General features: G+C 38.8%; 1 protein-coding gene across 1 annotated transcript; it reads right to left on the bottom strand.

Moving 5' to 3' along the window:
• Positions 1 to 15,032: 15,032 nt before the first annotated feature.
• On the bottom strand, positions 15,033 to 22,641 carry LOC128856377 (intraflagellar transport protein 56). The gene is made up of 8 exons (XM_054091675.1): positions 22,521 to 22,641; positions 22,282 to 22,448; positions 22,072 to 22,206; positions 18,023 to 18,432; positions 17,513 to 17,960; positions 17,106 to 17,438; positions 15,352 to 15,479; positions 15,033 to 15,276 (listed from the first exon to the last, which is right to left on the bottom strand). Exons 2-8 carry the CDS (start codon positions 22,282 to 22,284, stop codon positions 15,078 to 15,080), a joined length of 1,656 nt encoding a protein of 551 aa, XP_053947650.1. The 5' UTR covers positions 22,285 to 22,448; positions 22,521 to 22,641; the 3' UTR covers positions 15,033 to 15,077.
• Between the last annotated feature and the right edge of the window lie 585 nt (positions 22,642 to 23,226).

Genomic DNA, 23,226 nt, shown 5'->3' with positions numbered 1-23,226 from the left:
TATATGTCAGAGAGTTCACTGCACAAACTGGAATTTACTTTAGCCGCTTTCCTTGATATTGAAAGGTCGATGTACCAACTATAACAAGTGATGGAAAAATTTAATTTTTTCACTTTGTATTCGATTTTCTGCGCGTATTGTTGCGTAGTGAAATGCACATTTCAATGAAATATTGAAATGCACCTTATTTATGAAATATCACCTCACACGATTATTAAATTGAACAGGTTTTGTCTATCTACAACTTGAAAGAGTTGAAAAATCATGTTTATACAAATTAAACAATTCAATTTATTTTCAAATTTTATTTTTATGAACCGATCACTTTCAAAGCCGATCTTCTTCTGTACTTCTCTTACAATATTTTACTTAAGCTAAGCCTATCCAATTTTGCTAACCGTTAATCGAATATGTTTTTGCTAATTCCATCAAATAACATTTTCCAGGAATTTATCTACCGCTTTAGCGTGCCGTGTGCAAAACCTTTTCCATTCCGCAATTTGTCCTTTGCAATCAATGAAGATCATTCATATAGTTGTAGTTGCAGCTTCGTTCTCATTCGCTCTTACTACTTATCTGTCGCTTAGCGTGCCGTGTGCAAAGCCTTTTCCATTCCCGCAATTTGTCCTTTGCAATCAATGAAGATCATTCATATAGTTGTAGTTGCAGCTTCGTTCTCATTCGCTCTCACTACTCTCTGAATGAATTAATAAGTTGGGGAAGTTAGCACGTTCCACTAACTATCCCCCCTTTCAATATCGGAACGTCCGCGGTTCGATAGCGAGATTGTGTGCGTAGTGAAATCGTTAGGTAAAAGCGGTTATTGGCATGTATGTAATGCAGGTACACGTAAGTTTTGGTTATCAAAAAGTTTGCGTGAGCGGTCACACGTAGGCATTTAAGATTGGCTTTTAACACTTACAGAATTTGATTTAAAAATATTAATTAGCTTAAACAACATTTAAATTTTTTATACATTTTTTCATACATAGGTATTAAACCATAATGGTAAATATTCAAGTTTAAATGCTTGTTGGTTTTGCTTCGAAATCAATCACTTGCTTAACCTTTCTCAGATAGTCCCCTTTCATCGAGGCAACAATACATTTCTGTATAATTTTTTTAACGTAAATTGCTTTTGTGAATTCTAGTGCCATCTATCAAAACAGTAGATCCTAAATCTTTTTCAATTACCTTTTCCACAAACACTTTGTCAAATTTATTTCCCAATCTTCTATTTCGTCTAAGAAACACCTTTTCACCAGGCTGATAGGTTTTAGTGCTTTTCTTCTTGTTAAATTTTTCTAAAGTTTTTTCTTGGGCTAACATTAATTCGTTTTTAATAATTTCTAGTGTATCTATCGATGGGCTGTGAAAAACATCAACGGGTTTAGATTTAATAGTTGAATGGATACTATTATTGTACTTATGTGTAGCTATTAAGATTAGGTCATTAGTCTCAGATATTTGTTGTTGTTCCTTGATACAACGAGCTATCTCTAGCAGTGTGGACTGGAACCTTTCGACCTGTCCATTACTCTCGCTATGAAGTGTAGGGATGAAAAATTGTTCAATTGAAAAATTGTCCCTTAGAATTGTTTTTATTAAGTTAGAATGGAAGGCTTTTTCATTATCAGACACTATGATTTTTGTATTTTTAAATGTTAAAAGTATTTCTAGCATAGCATCCTTAATGTCGATGGTAGAACGTGAAGTTATTGGCTTGACAATGGCAAATTTAGAAAATTTGTCAATACAACTTAAAAAATATTGTTTTCCTGTAATAAATATGTCGATGTGGAGTATTTCCCCAGGGTAATTTGGTATCGGAGTTTTCCCTATCTCCGGGTTAGGTGGCTTCCTCTGGTATTTGTTTTCCATACAAATTTTGCAGTTGGAAATTAAAGACTTTAACATTTTTCTAATATTTGGAAAAAAATATTCATTCGAAATCTGTTGAAAATTTTCATGGAGACACCTATGAGCCCTGTTATGCTCTGTGGCTATCGTTTCTAATTGATCGTTTTTATTGACTAAATCGATCACAAACTTTTCGGTGTGAACAAATTTTGTCCCGGCGAAATGCTTTGTTAGGTCATTCTGGATTTTGGCTAGGACTTCAAGTTCACAGTGCAGGCCGTTTGTAACTGTTGGATTTATAACATCTTTCAGACATTCGATTAGTCTTTCGATGGTGTCAAAACAAATGATATGTCGTCGTAATCTTTGGAAAAGGATTTTTGTTATTTTGCTGAAGTGGTCAGACTTAGATATCACTAACTGATTTTTGAATTGGTTGACAGGGTATTTGATTGTTTTAATTACTTTACTAGAAGACTTCTCACTATGAACGGTTTCAACTTCATTTGATTGACTCAGGCTGTGGATGTATTGCCTGGACAATGCATCGGCTACTTTATTGTCCTTGCCTGGCTTATAGTGTAGGTTCGGTGAGAATTCTTCGATGAAAGCGCGCCATCTTTTCATTTTTGTGTTTGGATTTTTATCCGACATAGCAAAAATTAGTGGCTGATGATCAGTAAAAATGTTAATTTTAGTAACACCGTACAAATAATGGCGCAAACTTTTTAATGCCCACACAATCGCAAGGAGTTCTCGTTCGTTGGTAGCGTAGTTTTGTTCTGTACTAGATAACGTACGGGAAATCATAGTAATAGGCCTATCATTTTGTGATAAAACTGCTCCTAAGGCGCTCGAAGATGCATCTGTGGTAAGTTCAAATGGTTTACTGTAGTCTGGGTGTTGGAGGAGAACATCCTCCGATGCCAATATTTTTTTTATTTTTTGAAATGCATTTATAGCCTCGGAGTCAAAAGTTATAGAAACACTTTTGGACTTATTCGCGCCAACATTCCCATTTTCACCCCTAAGAAATTTTGTAAGCGGTTTTACAATGCCGGCGTAGTCCTTCACAAATCTCCGATAGTACCCCGCTAACCCGAGGAATGAACGTAATGCTCGGAGAGTATTTGGGGTTTTATAATTGAGGATGTCATTTACTTTACTTGGGCATGTCCGAATGCCATTTCGTGAAATTAAGAATCCCAGAAATTCAACCTCAGTTTTAAAAAATCTGGATTTTTCCGATGACACCCTCATTCCTGCCTTTTCTAAACCTTGCAAAATCGTATTTATGTGTTCTAAATGTGTTTGTTCATTCGGTGAAAAAATGATAATGTCATCCATGTAAATATGACAACATTTTCCTATGTATTCACGAAGAACATCATCGATGGCTCGTTGAAAAATGCTAGGGCCATTTTTTAGGCCAAACGGGAGGCGGCAGAACTCATACTTTCCATTGTTGACACTGAAAGCTGTTTTTGGTCGATCCTCTTCACACAAAAGAATCTGGTGAAATCCAGATTTAAGGTCAAGAGTAGTGTAATATTTCGACTTTCCTAAGTTCGCCAAAATTACTGAAGTGTCTGGGATAGGATACCTATCCGAAATTGTGTATTCATTTATTTTTCTAAAGTCTATCACCATTCGTAATTTTCCTCTACCATTTTCATCTAGTCCTTTTTTGGAAACTACATGAACGGGAGAGTTGTAAGCGGAAAACGATTTGCGGATTATTCCATCTTTTAGGAGAGTCGATATTTCAGAATTTATGAATTCTGCAGCGGAAACAGGGTAGGGATAACTTTTGGTATAAATTGGCTCATTTGTGGTCATACGAATTCTGCCCTGTACTTTGGTGTTATAGGGCAATGCCCTATTTACCTCGGCAAACGCATTAATGTTGATATTAATCATATCATTGAACTCGTTTTCAATACTAACTGGAACAGAGTCTTCTATTGTTATCAAATTCACTTGACTACAAGGAAGATGCTCAAGTCTTGTCTGCCCGTTGTGGTACAACAAATACCCTTTTTCTATGTCAATGCTTGCATTGATTTTTTTTAAAAAATCATATCCAACGATACCATCGAATGTTTTTAAATTCTCGAGCAAATAAAAAGTTGTCGTATTATCTAAAATCTTTACTAGACACTTTTTATTAATAACGTTAACCCCATTAATAGATTTTAGGTTAAATGGCTTATCCATATTTTTTACGCCTTTCAGAAATTCAAAGTTTTTGATATAATTTTTGGAGGTACCGGTATCTATTAAAATGCGTAGCTCCTGTCCGTTTGTTGCTTTCTTCTTAACAAATGGCAGGAGCGAATTTAGTTTAAAAGGTTAATTTCATCTGTAAAATTACCATCAATATCTCCCAGACTTTCATAATCATTCCCATCTGTTTCAGGATAATCGCAACCATATTCATCCTGATCAGAATTAGGGATGTATTCTTCGAACTCTCCCTTGTTGAGATTGCTTCCTATTTCATGTGACATATAGTTGACTTTTTGCACTTTGGGAAAAGGTGATCGATTGGAATATGTTTGCTCGCGATTACGTTTAAAAGCCACAGGCTGAAAAGAGTTTGAATTTTGTTGGGGGCGTGAAACATTTGTGAATTTGTTTGAGTTAAATTGTTTTTGGAAACCGTTATTGGTTGGCAGATTAGCTTGTTGTCGAGAAGAAGGTAAACTACGATCAACTTCCATTGACGTTGGCTTATTATTAGAATAAGCGCGAAAATTTTGCTGATTAGAATGAAATGGCTGCCGATATTGAGGAGTAACTGAGATATTCGGCTTTACCGACGTTCCCGCAGCAAATGTGCTGGCAAAGTCGTACCTCTTATGGCTGGTTTCAAGCTCTTGGGCAACTGCAAGGGCAGTGGGGAGATCCTTTGGCCTAGTGGAAAAAAGTATGTCACATAATGGCCTACGAAGGCCCGAAATAAATACACGAAGTGCATTTTCTCTTGCCCTATCGTTAAGTGCATTGATAACCTGGGAATTTCCGCTATGTGACATGATTTGCTTATTAATAATAAGCGTCAATTGCTTGTCAACTTTATCGAAATACTCCGTTATTTGTAAATTACCCTGTCTCAAAATACTCATTTCATTTTCCAACACGTAAAGCGGTCTTTTGTCGGCATAGGTTTGATCTAATCTTGCGATTATAGCTTTAAAATTAAGCACTGTGTTGAAAGATGAAAGAGATGTGTTAGCAGATTCTGTTATTTTGTTTCTGAATATTCCCATAGCTACATAATATTTTTCAGAATTTGGCTTATAGTAATTCATAGCGAAATGAGCCGCAGATCGCCAAGCAGGGTATGCAGAAGTATCACCCTTGAATTCCGGAAGAGACTTTATTAAATCTAAGCTCGTATTATCTGAACTAACACTAGGATCAATAGCGACCGGCAAATAAGTTTCTATGCTGGGTGGAGCTAAACGATTGAGAGCTTCGGAGAGGCGATTAATTTCCTCTGAAAATCCGTTCCTAGCCTCCTCATAACAATTCCTTACTATTTCTAACACTTGTTCACGTGTAACACTCATTTTAGCTTACTTCCTTTATGCTTACTATTAATTCTTTTTAAAGCACCAAAACCTTATCGCTTTAAACGATATATGTGGGTCAATGAAAAAAAAAAATTTTTAGAAAAGTTACGCGATTTTACAAGATTCTGAGCACATAAACGAAAACGAAAAATAATATATCCAAAAATGATACTTAGGTAATTTTTTAGTATTCAAATTACAACTTAAGCAAAAGTTTTTCGAAAATTACAAAAGTATTAGTATTCCAAAAGCGTATCTAGTTATTTGTTTCTTCCAAAATTTATTGTTAAAATCACTTTGTAGTTCAAATTTATATTTAATATCAAAAATTTATTTTCAAATTGAAATCCAAATCACATCACAAAAAATCACAACAAGAAATAATCTTGAATATTTACTTACAAAAATTCTTTTTGATAATTCCTCGAGTTGATCTCCTGCAAAGTTCTGGTCCGTTTAATTTTTATAGTGAGGTCCTTATCCTGCCGGCTGTTTCTCGATTTGGAACTGTACTTTTATGTAGTCCTCTTACGGTTGAAAATTTTTTTGCGACAGGCCCCACGTTGGGCGCCAATTAAACAATTCAATTTATTTTCAAATTTTATTTTTATGAACCGATCACTTTCAAAGCCGATCTTCTTCTGTACTTCTCTTACAATATTTTACTTAAGCTAAGCCTATCCAATTTTGCTAACCGTTAATCGAATATGTTTTTGCTAATTCCATCAAATAACATTTTCCAGGAATTTATCTACCGCTTTAGCGTGCCGTGTGCAAAACCTTTTCCATTCCGCAATTTGTCCTTTGCAATCAATGAAGATCATTCATATAGTTGTAGTTGCAGCTTCGTTCTCATTCGCTCTTACTACTTATCTGTCGCTTAGCGTGCCGTGTGCAAAGCCTTTTCCATTCCCGCAATTTGTCCTTTGCAATCAATGAAGATCATTCATATAGTTGTAGTTGCAGCTTCGTTCTCATTCGCTCTCACTACTCTCTGAATGAATTAATAAGTTGGGGAAGTTAGCACGTTCCACTAACTTACATGCACTAACTCGTCGCATCAGCATTAGAAAATTTACCCCTACTTTCGCTAAGCCCATATAAGCTCTCCCCTGAAATTGGAACACACTAACATTTTACTGTTAAATTAAATACTACACACATTTGACTTTGCTCTCAGCCTTTTCATTATAAACTCTCAATTATCTTCATTTACTTGTCTTCTAACACCTTCATATTTCTAAATATATATTTACAAAGCATGGACTCATGTGCTGGAAGCCATTAACTGTTGGCTAGATAATAATAATGTACGACACTTACTATGTGAATCACGTCTGGCTAACGCATTTGCATACACAGTGCTTAAGTTCAAGTATGCCAGTATGTGAGTATGTAGCATAGAGAAGGAGATACAGAAACTCCTGTTCAAGATAAAGAGGCAAAGCGCAAATCTTTCACTTTATGACATCTTTACACGCGTGCCTATGTAAGAGTATGCGTGTAGATGAGTTTGTGTGAATGTTAGTAAATGAAAAATTGCAGCATAAAAAATAACACATGTACAATAATAAATGCCACTAACATCATATGAGTAGAATAAAAACAACAATAATCAGACTTTCATGTGAGGAAGAAACGTGTAATAAAATCCTACCATAAAGTCTACCTGTTAAAGCATTTTTAGTGTGCAGAATTATGAGTGCAAAAGGTGAAACAACAGTGAGACTTTATACAAATCGGGCCAGCATTAATTGGAGATGAGCGAACTAAGTAGACTGAATCAGTTTAAAAATAGAATATAAATACAAGGTGGCCCAGAATACATCATGCAAGTTTGTTTTCGAACAACTTTTTTACTGAAGAAAAAAAGTTATTTTGAGTGATGAAAATCTTTATTTTGATCTCTACGAAATCTATTGCTTGTGTGTTTGTATAGTGCAGCTATCTACGATGCCATTTGCAAAGGTTATAAATCTTCCGATAAATAAATAAATAATTGGCGCGTACACTTCTGTTAGGTGTTTGGCCGAGCTCCTCCTCCTATTTGTGGTGTGCGTCTTGATGTTGTTCTACAGTTTCAAGCCGACTCCGAAAGGCAGAAATTTTTTTATGAGGAGCTTTTCATGGCAGAAATACACCCGCTATTAGAAAAATGTTTTTATTAATTTTGCTTTCACCGAGATTCGAACCAACGACCTCTCTGTGAATTCCGAATGGTAATCACGCACCAACCCATTCGGCTACGGCGGCCGCCTTCCGATAGGGTGATTAATTTTGCGCCACCTTGTACAATGCGAAAACTTTCTTGAAGATGCCAAAAATACCAGCTACATACCTATAAAATGAGACTTTTTTTTCAATTCCAAAGTTTGTTAACAAAAAAGGGTTACAAATTTAATCTTCAAAATAATAGCCATCGCTAGCGATACATTTTTCCCATCTTTCAGGCAATTTGTGGATGCCGCGCCAAAAAAATTGGCCACCTTTGGCCGCAAACCAATCATCGAGCCATTTTTTGGCTTCTTCGTCAGAATTGAAGCGCTGCTCGGAAAGTGCGCGGCCCATCGATGCAAACAAATAATAATCGGAAGGCGCCAAGTCTGGTGAGTAAGCCGCATGCACCAGCGGTTCCCAATCATACGTCGCCAACAATTCCCGGGTCGCTTTTGTTCGATGTGACGGTGCATTGTTGTTTTTGGCTTGTGGCCGGGCGGACCATCCGATCATTTACGCTTGGGATTGGATAAATACACCCATTTTTCATCACCCGTAACGATTCGATGTAAAAAGACTTCCTTTTGAACCGGGAGAGCAGCATTTCACAAGTGGTTTTTCGGTTCTCTTGCTGCCTTTCAGTCAGTTCATGCGGCACCCATCTTCCGACCTTTCAAATCATGCCCATGTCTTTCAAACGTTTGGAAATGGTTTTTTGGGTCACTCCCATCCATCATTTCTTGCGTTTGACCATCATCTTCATCCAACAATGCTTGCAATTCGGCGTCTTCAAACTTTTTCGGATGGCAGGACGAAAAAAAAGACATTTGGAAAGGTTTAAAAATACTCCTAGCGACATCTATGTACTAATAGCTGAAAGTCTCATTTCATGGTACTAAGTTTTCTAAAATGCTTTTCCGCCGTAGCCGAATGAGATGGTGCGTAGTCACCATTCGGTATTGCACGGGTTCGAAACCTCAGGCATGCAACACAAACTATTTTGGCTTTTTCATTTCCACTCGACATTCTTTCGGGTAAAATTGACTGCTTGTCGCTAGTTGAATTAATTGATTTTAATTAGCCATGTAGAAGGCTTCGCAGTTTCGCTACTTTTCGTATAGGCTTATATAAAACGCGTTAAGATGCTTATACTCCAATTAATAGAGCTTTTTCTGAGTTCAATTCTTTCTCGAATTTTCTAGATCTAGACTTATCGGACTCAAAATCAATGCCCTATAAGATGTCGAGTTATACTCGTAGTTCAACTTCTCGGTATCTAAGAGAGAATTTTATGTATTTTTGAACTCTTTTTTTAATTTATTTAATTTTCTTTTGCTGTCGACGAGATCAAAGTAATGAGACTTTTAACGCTAAATTGTTTTGACTTTTTTTGGAAGATAAGTTTAAGAAAACTTTAATAACCCAGCCAAAGTTTGACTGATTTCGACCTTTTAACTTTTTAGAAACTATAAATCATTTTGATTCTGTTATACAATTTTTAAACGTTTTTATGTAGATCATTTTAGTTTAACTCTTCTATTATCTGAGCTACGATCCAGCTAACGTAAATTCTAATATTTTTCCGAAATATTTGAGCGAAGTCTTGGAATACAAGGTGGCGCTAAATGAATCATCCAATTTTGTGTTTGAATAACTTTTTTACTGAATAAAATAAATTATTTTTAGTGATGAAAATCTTTATTTCGATCTTTAAGCACTCCATTACTTACCTGTTTGAACATATACTACAGCTGCCCAGTTCACAAGTGTCAAATATGATTGACGCATGACGTCATTTGCAAAAATTATTATAATTATATTATTTTGCGCCACCTTGTATAATATCAGGCGTTTTTTTAGCTACATGAAAACTATCGATATCGATTACTATGGCTTGACAGCTGAGAATGGCAAACTGTATTGACATTTCTGACGTTTAACGCCAGAACAACGCGTCCGAATTGTGGAAATTTACTTTGAAAAAACGGCTGACCTGATGAGTTGGCTAGACAGGGGCCCTGGGGATGGCTTCATCGCAAAATGAGAGGATTGGGGTACCCTTGAGAACCTGTGGTCTGCTCCTGGAAAGATGGATCTCGTGTCAACTCAGCGAGCGCTGGGCTAGTTCGCAAACGTGGAAAGTCGCGAGATCCGTCTGGTCACAGGTAGATCGAAGGCGCTCGAGGGAACTTCTAAACCTAACAAAGCCGCATCTTTCGAATTTGGTAGATATCCTTACCGGACATTGTCCGTTAGGTGTCCATGCGGCGAGGCTTAGGATTGCTTCAAGTCATTTCTTCAGAAGCTACCTGGAGGACGAGGTGGAATCATCTCAGAACCTTCTTCTTGGCTGCCCTGTTCTATTCGTGCTAAGGTTTAGATATCTGGGCTCCCACTTTTTCGCTACACCTGCGGATATTGCGGGTTTAAATATCACATTAGTAACTTGAATTAGTAAATTTATGAACTTAAATCACCACTATTGGTCGCCATCTTCTAATCCAAAGCCTCTTCTTCCTTTTCGAGTTTACGACATACTTATTATACATACATATATTCATAAAAAAAATTAATTTTAAATCTACTTAAACTTTTGTCCAAAATAGCCAGAATTTTTGTTTTTACTATAGAAATATGATTAGAAGGTATCAATTAACTTAGTTTTAGCTATCATTTTTTCACCTACATAAATTTCCATTTCTGCGAGTATTTTCATTTCACCTCATTGTGCTACAAACGATGTGGCATCAATTAGTGAGCACAGTAAGGAATGAATCTGCAATGCAAACTAATATTTCTTAACCCTTAAGGCAGATTGTAAAATCAGTAAAAGGTAGAGATTTCTAGTGATATCTAAAATCGGAGTCGGCTGGCAGTAGAATGGACTCTTGTCGATCGAGTCGATTCGGTTCTCTTTTTGTATTGTACTTACACATGATCGGTCATGAAATCAGTTCGACTATCTTTTGAACACTTTTGAGCACGACGCATCGCAAACAGACTAGTTCTCATCTGGTTCCCAAAATAGATCTGAACAAAGACTATAAAAGGTGAATACCCGACAGAAAGGATTGGAAAACCGGAGTCATATCACCATATTTATACTGAAGGCTCAAAGATGGGCAATGGCACTGGAACGGTAGTGTACTCGGAACCCCAGACAGGTGTAGGGTCTTCCACGCTGAGATCTAGTAGTTACCGGTTAAGAACAGTTTCGAATTAGGTAGGTAGTTGAAATGGTTGAAGTACCACTCTGGCACTCTCCAAGTAGAACTAAAGTGCCAACCAACCAGTGACCTTCATTTCCTAGCTGCCAAGCCCAGACATTTACAGAAAAAGTGCTCAATAGTCTTCTTCTCTAAAAAGTCTCCACAGCTTCTGTAATGGAGATTGAATGGAAGCCCTACATTTTCTCCGTTTCTTTTTAAGTAACCTTAGAGACTTTATCGACCACCTTTTATTCCGATTTTGAGCCCACGTTTCTCATGCATCGATCGCACTAGAGCTCAGAATATCCTGAAAATTCTGCCTTTCAATAAAACACTGAAATCATTTACGGGTTAAACGCTCCAGTTTATGAATGTCAACAAGGTGTTGAATAAACTAGCAGCAGCTCATCTTAACACTAAAATACTCGTACACACACACATTCGATCACTTATGTGACTCAAGGAATCGCTCTCTGCACTCCACCTTCCATATTCCAATGACAAAGATACGATAAACCAACAAAAAATATATAAATGAATGCCATAAATTGTTATGAAAGCGATATTGTCTTTCTATTTATTTCCTTTGTTTCATCGAAACTTTACCAACAATAACAACAGCAACAACAACGGCAACGGCAGTGACAATTAGTTATTACAAAAACAAATTCAACAGTAACAACGCAATTAGAAGGCATTGAATATAAATACCACAATCATCCGTTAGCATACTGAGTAGCATGCAACCAAGCAACCAACCAACGACATCCATTCATTTGCCACATGAAAAATGCAAAAGTAGAATCGTTTACAAAAGCGTTACTTGCAGCCTTTACGAGAGTATGCGGAGTAGCGCGAGAGCTGCGAAAGGACGAGCAGAGCGCGATGTGTTGAAGGCGCTAGGTGTCGTTACTGGTGTTGAAGGCAATGATGGCGAGGATACTTGTGGCAATGGCATAGTTGCACATTGAATTTGAATGAGTATGAGTTGACAGGCGTGTGTAATTGTAGGTGTGAGTGCCTCGTAATGAACACCGCACGCCCTGTAAATATTTGTGCACTGCATACTCATATCAAATATGCAAATTCAATGTAGCCACCATATAGTGGGAACGACCCGCCCAGAAATGCTGCCTGCTGCCACCCTTGCCTAGGTACGTCGTTCGTTTGATAGTGGCATTGGTATTGATGTTGTTGTTGCAGCGTTGAGCGCTGTTGAATTGCAAATGTGCCAATTGTAAACTGTGGCAACAGCACATCTTTGCGCGCATAAAGTGGAACTGCTCCACTATTTTCAATGCTTAGCAGCTAACCATCAAAGCTAACTACCTCCCTGTATGTGTAGAGGCATCATCGAGGTATTTGGATATGTTGCTCGATGTGCACTAAAATGTGTGCTGCATGAACGTGCAGTGCTGATGAGGCTGCTGTTGAAGACTTGATGAATTCAAATGTTTTATTAGAATAACATATTTTTGGAGGTTTACTTGGACGTGCTGATTATTTCAATTTCTTGTTTTTTAAGAAATTGATAAGTGAAAAATATGTACTAGTTTTTGTTATTTTTTCCTATTAAATGGTAATCTAACTATTCAATTGGCACCCGAAGTGTTTGGCTGAGTTCATTTTCCAATTTGTGATAGGCGTCTTGATACTTTACCACAAATGGAGAGACCTACAGCCCTATATCGTCTCCGAACGGCAAACTGATTTTATCTGAGGAGCTTTTTCATGGCACAAATACACTGTGGGATTCGCCCGGATAGCCTGGTGAGCTAAACTGACGACCTCGCTTTCAATGCGAGAAACCAGCGCGCACTTGCTGACTGTACGCTGGAGCTGATAACTAAAGCAAAGCTAGTTGGCCTTGAAGTTAATGTGGATAAGTCAAAATACATTCTTAGGACTTTAAACGCCACACGCTATAGCAACCTGAAGGTCGGATCTGGATGTGAACCTTAGCAGCGCTACAGACCTCCTAATCGGCGTAAATGATAGTCTGCAAGCTGCTAATAGTAGTTGTTTTGGTCTCCTGAAACTTCTCAAAAATAAATTACTATCAAGGTCGCGTAAACTACAAAACTACTGACATTTAACATAAAGAACTACCTTCTCCGCTTTGAGTGTAAAATGCTAAGAAGGATATTTGGACCAGTAAGGGAATCTGATGAATCTTACAGAATCAGATACAATGATGAGATCGAACAGCTGATATCAGGTCAAAACATTATGCGTTTCACTAAAGCTCAGCGGCTAAGATGGTTTGGACACCTGCTCAGAATGTACGATAGAATTATTACGAAAAACTCGTTATTACGAAAAAAAAACGTTGAACTCCTGCGGAAGGCTAATTGGATTGGAACCCAGCTTGATACACTGGATGTGCACAGCAATGGTTAGGCCTATTACTCTCTACTATGGTATTTTAATATGGTGGAATGCCCTTGAGAAGGGTGTGAACATCAAAAAACTTGCCAAGGTTCAAAGACTAGTATCTCTTCTCATAACTGGCGCGATGTCAACCACAACATCGAAAGCACTATATGCGATATGAAACTTCCTGCCGGTACTTCTGCAGGCAAAATATACCGCACATAGTGCGGCAATAAGGTTGAGCACTCTAAGTAAGTGGTAAAATAAGAGCTACGGTCACGGAAAAATCCTATCCGGCTCTTCGGAGAAGTTGTCTTGATGAGGAAGAGGAAGAGACAATCTTGCACCATTATCCTACTCTATCCACACGGAGATCTGCTATTCTAGGCAGACAATTTTTTAACGAATGGGAAGATCCCAGTTCCGCAGAAATAGGAGGTATTCTAAAATTTTTGAAAAGCACACACTGGTTTTAGGAGAAATAGGGAAAGCCCTCTACGCGGCATCACAATGGGCTATGAGCCTGAGTGTGTCCCACAGGACAACCGCTTCAACCTAATCTAACCTAACCTGAACACAGTGGGTTTCGAATCCGAACCCTACTGAACGGTCTGGCCAGTATTATATTATATATATATATATATATATATTTATAAGAAGCGCTTATACTCTTTAAGGGTGTATCGCCCAGCTCCCCCTTTTATGTGTGATGTGCGTCTTGATGTTTTTCCACAAATGGAAGGACCGGCTCCGACTAGTATTACCACAACGAATAAATCCAGGATTTCAACTGTTCGAATAGTTCACACATGAGCTTTCAGATTATGAATTTGCTGAAGAGCTTTAAAACATCTAAGAATAATCGCATTACATTGATCCTTATGGATTTTATTTTGTCGAGGAGTAGATTTATTTACTTAGTCTAAAGCAAAGCTATTTCTTCTTAATTATCGCGATAACCACCTAAACCAGTTTGACAAAGACTAGTCGTTTCTTTCTCGTGCTAACCGGCACCAGTTGGGCACACCAAGTGCCCGAATATTCGTAGTTCAATGCGTCTAGAGATTTGCGAACTCCCCCATACCGTATGCATTCGCCCGAAAGCCATCCTTACTTTGTTTAGCCTGCAGTTGAAGGCAGAAGCAAAAGCTTTCGATAAATTCCACCTGCCATCCGTCATCGGCGAAGTCCAGGTCCTCAAGATGTCTGGTGAAACTCCATACGGCTGGGAAAGTAAAACTTTTGGCTTTCATACCTTTTAGTGATACACTTCTCACGGGCGTCTCCCAGGATGGACATGACACCCATTATGTAATTGCAGTGGGCATGTTGGTATTTGTTCATTTATGTTCTTCTTTAGATATTGTCAGATTAATAAGCCATCAAATATTTCACATTATTTATGTGTGAAGATGATGATCTTCTCTTACGTGTTCGCTTTCAATAGGGACTGGTTCGGTCATATTAGAGTGGAGGGTATAAAAGCGCATGAGGTTGAAGGGCAAACCTCGAAGCAATCTAATCTAATATAATTTAATTTATTAGTCTCCCAGCGGCTGAGTACCTCAGGACTCGACTCTGCGCGCAATTTTAACAGATAGTGAAAAGGTCACTCGAACAAACGGCCGCTCTCTCGTTACTAGGAGAAACCATATCTTACATAACAAACAGTGCAAGAGACGAAAATATGTTTTAAGAGAAGATAAGTTTTACAAAGATTCTAGTAAAAATTATACATCCTTGAACTTCTTAAGCATTTAAATTATCCAAGAATGTAATAAATTCAAATTGAGTATCACTTTTTTTTATTATTTTCTTCTCAATAGAAGTCTTATTTTATTCATTTCAAACTATTTATATGTTTGCGTATAACTTTCACCATCATATCTGCCTGTGGATTTGAAGAATCGCGCAGCAAGCCAATCACATCTGAGACGCCATTCGGTGGGCATCCCTTATCGGCTTTCGAAGCCAAGGCATAGATCACGCCAGCGCACGCACCACGTTTGCCTTCCCAATTTTCAGGACTTGGATCGAGTCTGTGGAGTGAGAAGAAAATTTAAGGAAGTGCGATATTAAATACGGAATTTATTTCAATTTTCTTGTCAGCTTACTTTTCCAACATATCGAACGCCTTTGCGGCTACCCAAAATTCTTCACATTTGTAGCATTCATTCGCTATAAGTTGGAGTAATAAAAAGGCTTCCGAGTTTGTATCGCGTGTAGTGAAAACATTCCAGGCCTACAAAATAATGAATAAATAAATATTGTGTTTTGTTTTCACTTTTAAAATACATTTTTACTTGAATATTTGCACAGAAAGCCATTGCTAACCCACGCTGCCCTTCCAAATTAGTCGGTGAATGTAAGACAAAACTCAACAGTGTTGCAAAACACAACAAAGTTTTATTTGGGTGCCTGATCATTGTGGTGTCACAGGGAACGAGTTAGCTGATAAACTGGCTAACGAAAGCTCTGCAAGTATGCCACTGGGCCCTGAATCCTTTCTAGGTGTAAATTCTGCATCGATTCAACTATGGATTGACGATTTCACGAGGTCTACCCATAGAGGACGTTGGTGTGAGTTGAACTCGTGCAGAGTAGCCAAGTGCTTTGTGAAAGAACCAAACAGGAAAACAGCGACCTTTCTCCTAAAACTCAGCAAAGAGAACCTAAGAGTACTGGTGGGTATAATTACAGGGCTCAACGCCTGTGGTCAACATATGGCTGCCATGTGGGTCGTCGACAGCCCGATATGCCTATCCTGTCTTGAGGATGACGACACTGCAGAGCATTTTCTCTGTAGCTGTCCGTCGTTTTCCAGAATCAGACTTAGGATATTGGGTTGCGATAGACTGAGTATGGACAAAGTTAATACTCTTCCTCTTCCGGATTTCTTAAGATTTATCAATGAATCCAAGAGATTTGTGGAAGAGTGACAACAAACTGATTTATCCGTCTTACCATCCACTTTTTATCTTTCCTATCTCTATTCTTTCTACTGAAATCTATCCGGGTGTAGTACAATGGTCTCCTGACTGAGTGCTTGGACTTGTTCAACCCCCCAAAAATCTAATCTAATCTAACACGGCATCCACTGGATCCTCTGTATGAAAAAAAAATAAATAAATAATTTGCGTGTACACTTCTGTTAGGTATTTGGCCGAGCTCCCCTCTTATTTTTGGCCCGCGTCTTGATGGTGTTCCACAAAATGAAGGCACCTACAATTTTAAGCCGAATCCGAACGGGAAATGGTTTTTATGTGGAGCTTTTTCATGGCAGAAATACACTCGGAGGTTTGCCATTGCCTACCGAGGGACGAACGCTATAAGAAAAAACGTATAATTTTGCTGTTTCATGCACAGAGACTCGAACCTATGCTCTCCCGAATGGTAGTCACGCACCAACCCATTCGGCTACCGTGGCCATCCTCTGTACATATATAGACAGCCCGTAAACTGCATTCGTCACGAGCCGTTCACCAACTTCTTGAGCTCATGCTCTCCAAATCCAGCCACCACCTATTGCACTTAACGAGCTTCAGCTGTCTCCTGTGACACGTGTTATCTTGACACAATTACGTTCAGGAAATTGCAACAGGCTTACTCCTACCTATCGTACCCATGTCACACCTATTAATGTACCCCTTTACACCCACTCATCTAACATCCCTCTCATTTTGGATCCGACCAGTCGAAACAGCATGTGTCTTGGGCCTATAGTTTGATTGACAATAACTTTACTATCCCGGTGGGGCTTGATAAACTGCTACAACGAGGAACTCATGACTCTCGCGTTATGTTGAGCTCGCGCCAATCAAAAAGATGAGCACTCAAAACTAGATTTCAAAGCAATAATTTAACGTACCAATCCAGGACGCCCCGCATGTATATGGCATTTTGCGACAATCATACAGTAGGCATGATGATTCTTAATATCCACATCCGTAATTTGCATGAGCAGCTCCTCGGCTTCCTTGTAGTAGCCGGTGGCGCATTTGGCTTGCGCATAATTATAGTTGAATGTGTCATCGTTCACAAAGTAGCTTCTTATGGAATTCATATAAACCAAGACCTCTTCGAACTGTGCGTAGAGAAAGAAAGCCGAGGCCATACTCTGGCGCCCGGGTATAGTATCACATTCCGTAGCTGAACTGCCAACCAAATGTAAATTCTGTTGAGCCGTTTTTATGTGCTCCTTCTATAGCAAAGAAACGAGATGCGGACAGACATTTCTAAACGATCTATGTACAAACTAATGTATGAATAACTCACCGAGCCAATCTGTTGGCCCAGCGCGGCATGCACAACACCCTTGAGTATGTATTCGTGCGGCACAGTGGGCTGCATTCCTTTAATCAACGCATGTGCCTCCTGCACATTGCCATTCTTCAGATGGTAAATAGCCAAATTGAGACGCGCTTCGGGCACGATATTCAATAGTGACGGAAAAGTTTGCATTGCGCCCTCGCCATTGCGAAATACTACCAAGTTGTGTCGTATCAAATCTGCGCCAAAGGTGCCATTATCTGCAATATTTTGTATCTCCTGTTCGGCAACACGTCCATTAAATAACCTGAAACGGTTGCAAGCTTTCAGATTTGTGGCAATGGTGCTATCCTTGTGTTTGGCCAAGTAAACGTCCAGCACCTCCTGCGACATGTCATAGTAGTCCAACTTGTAAAAGCAAAGTGCCAAGTAGACATTGATGGCCAAATAGTCTCTAGAAAGGTAAAGCGAAATTGGTATGTTCTTACATCATCCAGACATCCATTATGTACATACTTATTATCCAACAACAAACGTTTGTATATATCAATCGCATCTTGGTAGTGTGCGCGCAAGTAATGCATCGAGGCGAGACTCAACTGATCTTCCACATCTTCCTGCAATGAATCTTGCAGTTGTGTCACCTGCGCATCATTGCCCAACTTTTGCGCCAGATGAAAGAGTAAACGCAGCTTTAACGGCGTATTCGGTGTCTGTTCCATCAATCGATGCGCATCCTCATACATTCCCAAATAAAACATGCAAACGGCGATATTGAGCGATATGTCATCTGTGGCAGGTTCAGCGTCACGAATGATTTTGTATTGTTGCAACGCCTGTTGATAGTCACCCAAATGGAAACTGCAGAAGGCTATCCACTGTTCGGTTACCAAGCGCTGCTCGTCGTCTTCATCTTCGTTGGAGAACTGAGGGAAAATAGTCGTAGATTAAAAGGGCAACTATTTTTGTATTCGAATGAGGTGAAGCAACAGAAAAAATGTCGCTAGAAATGTTCGTTAAAAGGTCAGACAACTAGCCAAATGTTCCAAGAAAAGAAGTGAAAAACGTCATAGCACCAAAAACTACTTACTTCAAGCTAAAGTCTAACTTTTATCTATAGAATGGTTAGGTAGTGACGGTTGCCCAGAGAGTTGGCCCACTTGGACGAAAGAAGTTTGGTTCATCCTTTGTGATATCATTGCAAGAGGGGGAAAAGAGGCGAAGGAAAAGGACGATAGGACAAAGGGGAAAGGGGTGGGGAGGGTTGAGTGTTTGTGGACTGTGAACGGTGACTAGTCTGCGGTTGTGTTAACCTCTTTATGCTGCTTACGAAGTTCATCAGATTTTTGTTATCAAGACCTGCTATATCAGCAGGCGCAGAAAAGAAGTGAGAACCAAGATGCTTAAATCTTAATTGCGCGAGAGCTGGGCAGCTAAGGAGCGGGTACTGAGATGATTCCACCTCATCCTCCATACAGCTGACGCAAAACGGACTCGAAGTAATTCCGAGTCTCACGGCATGTGTACCCCGCAGGCAGGGCCCCGTGAATATGCCCACGAATATAGAATGAATATTCATACTTGCCATTAGCATAAAGTCTGCTCATTAAAGGTGTTGGCACTAGACCAACAACAATGTTTTGTACGTTTGATTGTCAAAGCAAAGTATTGGCGAAGTAGAAAACAAAAATTTAATTCGCCTTGTTGCATTCTGAGCTGACAGCCACATGGACACGGCGAAAGAAAAAGAAAGCAGCTGATTTACCAATAACACCTTTAATAGATTCGCCTTGGTCTGCTCTTCGCTGCAAAACGCTTCTGACGTAGTTTCGCACAGAAGGCCTGTAAACATGTTGCTCTTTATTGCCTTTCTAACCAAGCTGCGTGCGAAGCTCAATTGGAATTTTTTTGCTGTACAGTTTATGTGAAAACTAGTGAGCAAACGAACATCGATTTTCAAGGCAGAACCGAACATTTTCAAGGGCGAAAATAGGCATCAAGCGCAGATTTTTTAAAATCCATTATTTATTTAAAATTATATTTACTCAAGAAAGGTATTTATTAGTAAAAAAAAATTCAAAAAAACTGCTTACTTGCTCACTTTAATTTCAACATGCAGAGGGTCTTTCAAAAGTGACGCATAGATGTCAGTAATGAGTAATTTCTAGACGGTGCCTTTTTTATGGCATCTCAAATAGAGAAATATGCAAATTTACATGACAGAACAACGAGCTAAAATTATTGAAGATCTGTTACAAAATGGCTTCTCGATAAGAAGGTCGGATAAACCTATCGGTTAAAGGATTATAATAAAAGAAAATTTTTAATAATTCAACTCAATTTAAAATATAACACTAGAAGTAAAAATAAGGAGCTACCGTAGTAAAGGTACAGACAAATACACTGCTACGTCGGACTATACTTATACGAGGGGAGTTCAATAAGTACCCGCGTTAGAAATGAACATCACATTTTTTAAAAATTTTGATTTTTCATCATAGTCCTCTTTTAGAAAAATACACTTCTCCCAACGCTCGGGCCATTTTTTAACCCCTCCTAAAAATAGGATCAATCGAGCTCTCCAAAATACGCCTCTGTCTCGGCGATGACTTCCTCGTTTAAACAAAATTTTTCCCCCCGCGAGCCATTTCTTCATGTTACGGAACAAGAAAAGTCGCAGGGAGCAAGATCCGGTCGATACGGGGGTTGCAGAATTAGTTTCAGTGCCTGACTTCCCTCTAGATTGCATCGGAATACTTCGATATTAGGCTCATTTGGGTTCCTGGTCACAGCGACATAGAGGGAAACTGCTGGGCCGTTGAATTGGACCCTTGAGACGGCTTCATCGCAATATGAGAGGATTGGAGTTCCCTTAAAAACCTGTGGTCTGCTCCTGGAAAGATAGTCCTCGCGTCAACTCAGCGGTGCGCAAACGTCGGGATCGCTCGCGAGAACCTCTAAGGCTAACAAGGCCACAGCTATCGAATTTGGTAGGTATCCTCACCGGACACTGTCCGAAAGGTGTCGATGCGGTGTGGCTTAGCATTGCTTCGAGCCCTTACTGCAAAAGCTGTCTGGAGGATGAGGTGGAATCATCTCAGCACCTTCTTCTCAGCTGCCCTGCTCTCGTCGGGCTAAGGTTTAAACATCTGGACTCTCACTTTTTAGCAACATCAGCAGATATTGCGGGTTTAAATATCACACTTCTGGCGAAATTCATCAGCAGCTTGAAGCTTTTAACACATAAATCGCCACTGTTGGTCCTCATCTTCAAACCCTCTAGTCCAAGCCCTGGATTCTGTCTTGTTCCTCCCCGTCTCCTGTTCTCCTCCCCTCGCCCTGTATGCTACCACAACGGACAAATTGTAAATTTTTGTCCAAGTGGGCCCCACGCATTTAACCTAACCTAACGCCCACTGGAGTGAAACCTGTACGCAGGAAGTTGTTGTGTCAATAGGCATCAACGCGGCTCTACTTTAAAGAAATGGTAAAACGATTCTAGGGTGGAAATCAGTCTAAGAGGTGAAATGGTATAGTGTTAGTGGGAGCATAAAAACAAAAAGGGTGCATCGTGATACTGCGTGAGAAACTTGCCTTGATCTTCTTAATAAGAAATGTGAATTTCTCAAAAATTATGGAAGACTCTTGATATCTATGCTACTGATATCTACATCCAAAAATTATCTACCTAAAGTGGTGAATCTTCATCTGGATATAACAGTACAGTGACAGTCGGGACCTTCATATTGATTCTGACAGTTCGATTACAACCTCCTTACAAACAAAAAACAAAAAAAACACTTCGTAAAGGGTTTTCCAACAACAGGTGTTATCTATCGTTATCGAGAGATAATTAACGATTTTTTATGGCCGGAATTGGATGGTATTGATCTGGACAACTTTTATTTTCCACAAGACGGCGCTATGTACCACAAAAGCAACGAAACCATTGATCTCCGGACCGTGTTATCTCTCGAAGAGGTGAGATCTTGTGATTTAACACCTTGTGACTTTTATTCTTTGGGGCCACGTGAAAGAGAAGGTCTACGCCAACAGCCCAGGGTCGATTCAAGACCTGAAAGATGGAATTCCTGAAACTATCGGGGACATAGGGCAGCCACTTTGCAATTCGGTTATGGAAAATTTCATAAAAAGGATATTGTCCTTGGTGGTCGTGGTGATCATTTGCCTGATGTTAATTTACACTATTAAGGGCATACCTTCTCTTTATAATGAAATAAACATCCGATCATTTATATTAAAAAATATATATTAATTTTTCTTTGGGTACCTCTTATTAGATAACTCTATACTTTCAACCGTCCATAAGCAAGTGCCTTAAAACCCTAATAATTCTGCACAGTGTTTTTTTTTATATATAAGAAGGAAATCCTTCAACATCTCTAGAAGCAATAAATTCAAAATTGATTTACATTACATTTTGTTAGTCCGCAAAAATCGTAATTTCGATTAAGCAAAAGTACTTTTTCATTGCCTTTAACCTCTAATACAGATTTTACGAAAACAATTTTCTTTTCTGAAACAAATGTAGTTTTAAATAATACCTCAAGAAAGGCCCTCGCACCGGTGTAGTCACGGTTCAAAATGAAATCCTCCAAAGAGTTGGGTAAACGCTTGGCGAGTGAGGCACTGGCAGTCTGACGCGAATTAGCTGAATCAGTTTTGCCGCGCGACAAAATCTGGATGAGTAAAAATTTGATAATTAGTTTACATTTAACAATGAAATGAATGCATTTTAATGAAATTATAATTACCATATTTTCTTTGTCGTTTTAAATATCTGTAAGTAAAAACTTCAATTTAAAAAATTTCCACTTTTTTATCAATTATTTTAGAACAGCCAAATCATTACTGAAGTGCAATGAAAATTGCGGCTATTCCGTGCATTGTTTTGGTTAGTGGTAACCAAGTAACGGCACACCTGTTAGGATATGAAAAACATGTGAGCTGCAGGGTTGCTTTTTAACCAAATAATTCGTGAAGCAAAACTCACCCTTTAGCATTATTTTTCGTGATCCATTGCATTTTGAAAATTTCTGCTTTTATCTAAGCATTGCACTAAAATATTTTTTTTACAGTATCGACACTCCTGGTATGGCAAATATTTAGTATAACACACTTAAACCACTAAAAGACCAACTGACATTCATCCCTCAACTATCAAATGTCACTGCAAGGCAAAGAGATTAATCTATGACCACAGACAGCGAAAAGTTGCGCATAAATCAACGCAGCAATAATTTATCAGTAATAAGTGGCTCTCACTTCAGACAAATGCACTCTTAAACATACACACATACATACATACATACATACATCCATTTAACGGTTTGCATGGGAAGGTTATGGTATTCCGCTGAAGTGCAGCAAAGTGGTAAATAGCGTAAATACATAGTAGCCGAAAATTGGCTTGCATTTGTTGAACAGTGGTGCCTTTAGCTCAGAAAGTTTTGGTATTCTACTATTCTTTTTAAAAACGACGCCTTGCATTCAAGCACTTTTTTTGTTTTTTATTATGCCTGTGGCCCGAATATACTAAGATGATGAAAATAGAGTCAGTATATTTAATATACTAACGGATCTACGCTTGATGAACAGGTAGGTAGGGCAGTTTACTCTGAAAGGCTGGGCATCAGTGCATTCTTTCGTTTGCCTAATCACTGTAGTGTCTTTCAGACAGAAGTTATCGAAGTAAGAGA

The sequence above is a fragment of the Anastrepha ludens genome, chromosome 3 (genome assembly GCF_028408465.1).
Source record: "Anastrepha ludens isolate Willacy chromosome 3, idAnaLude1.1, whole genome shotgun sequence".
In the NCBI taxonomy this organism is placed as follows: domain Eukaryota; kingdom Metazoa; phylum Arthropoda; class Insecta; order Diptera; family Tephritidae; genus Anastrepha; species Anastrepha ludens.
This window is presented reverse-complemented; position numbering and strand designations above follow the sequence as displayed.

Excerpts from the sequence above, each read along its gene's own strand:
- LOC128856377 (XM_054091675.1), bottom strand. Across the intron at positions 17,439-17,512 it reads TGGGCCAACAGATTGGCTCG|AAGGAGCACATAAAAACGGC; the intron begins GTGAGTTATTCA and ends TCTTTGCTATAG. Across the intron at positions 15,480-17,105 it reads ATGCGGGGCGTCCTGGATTG|GCCTGGAATGTTTTCACTAC; the intron begins GTACGTTAAATT and ends ATTATTTTGTAG.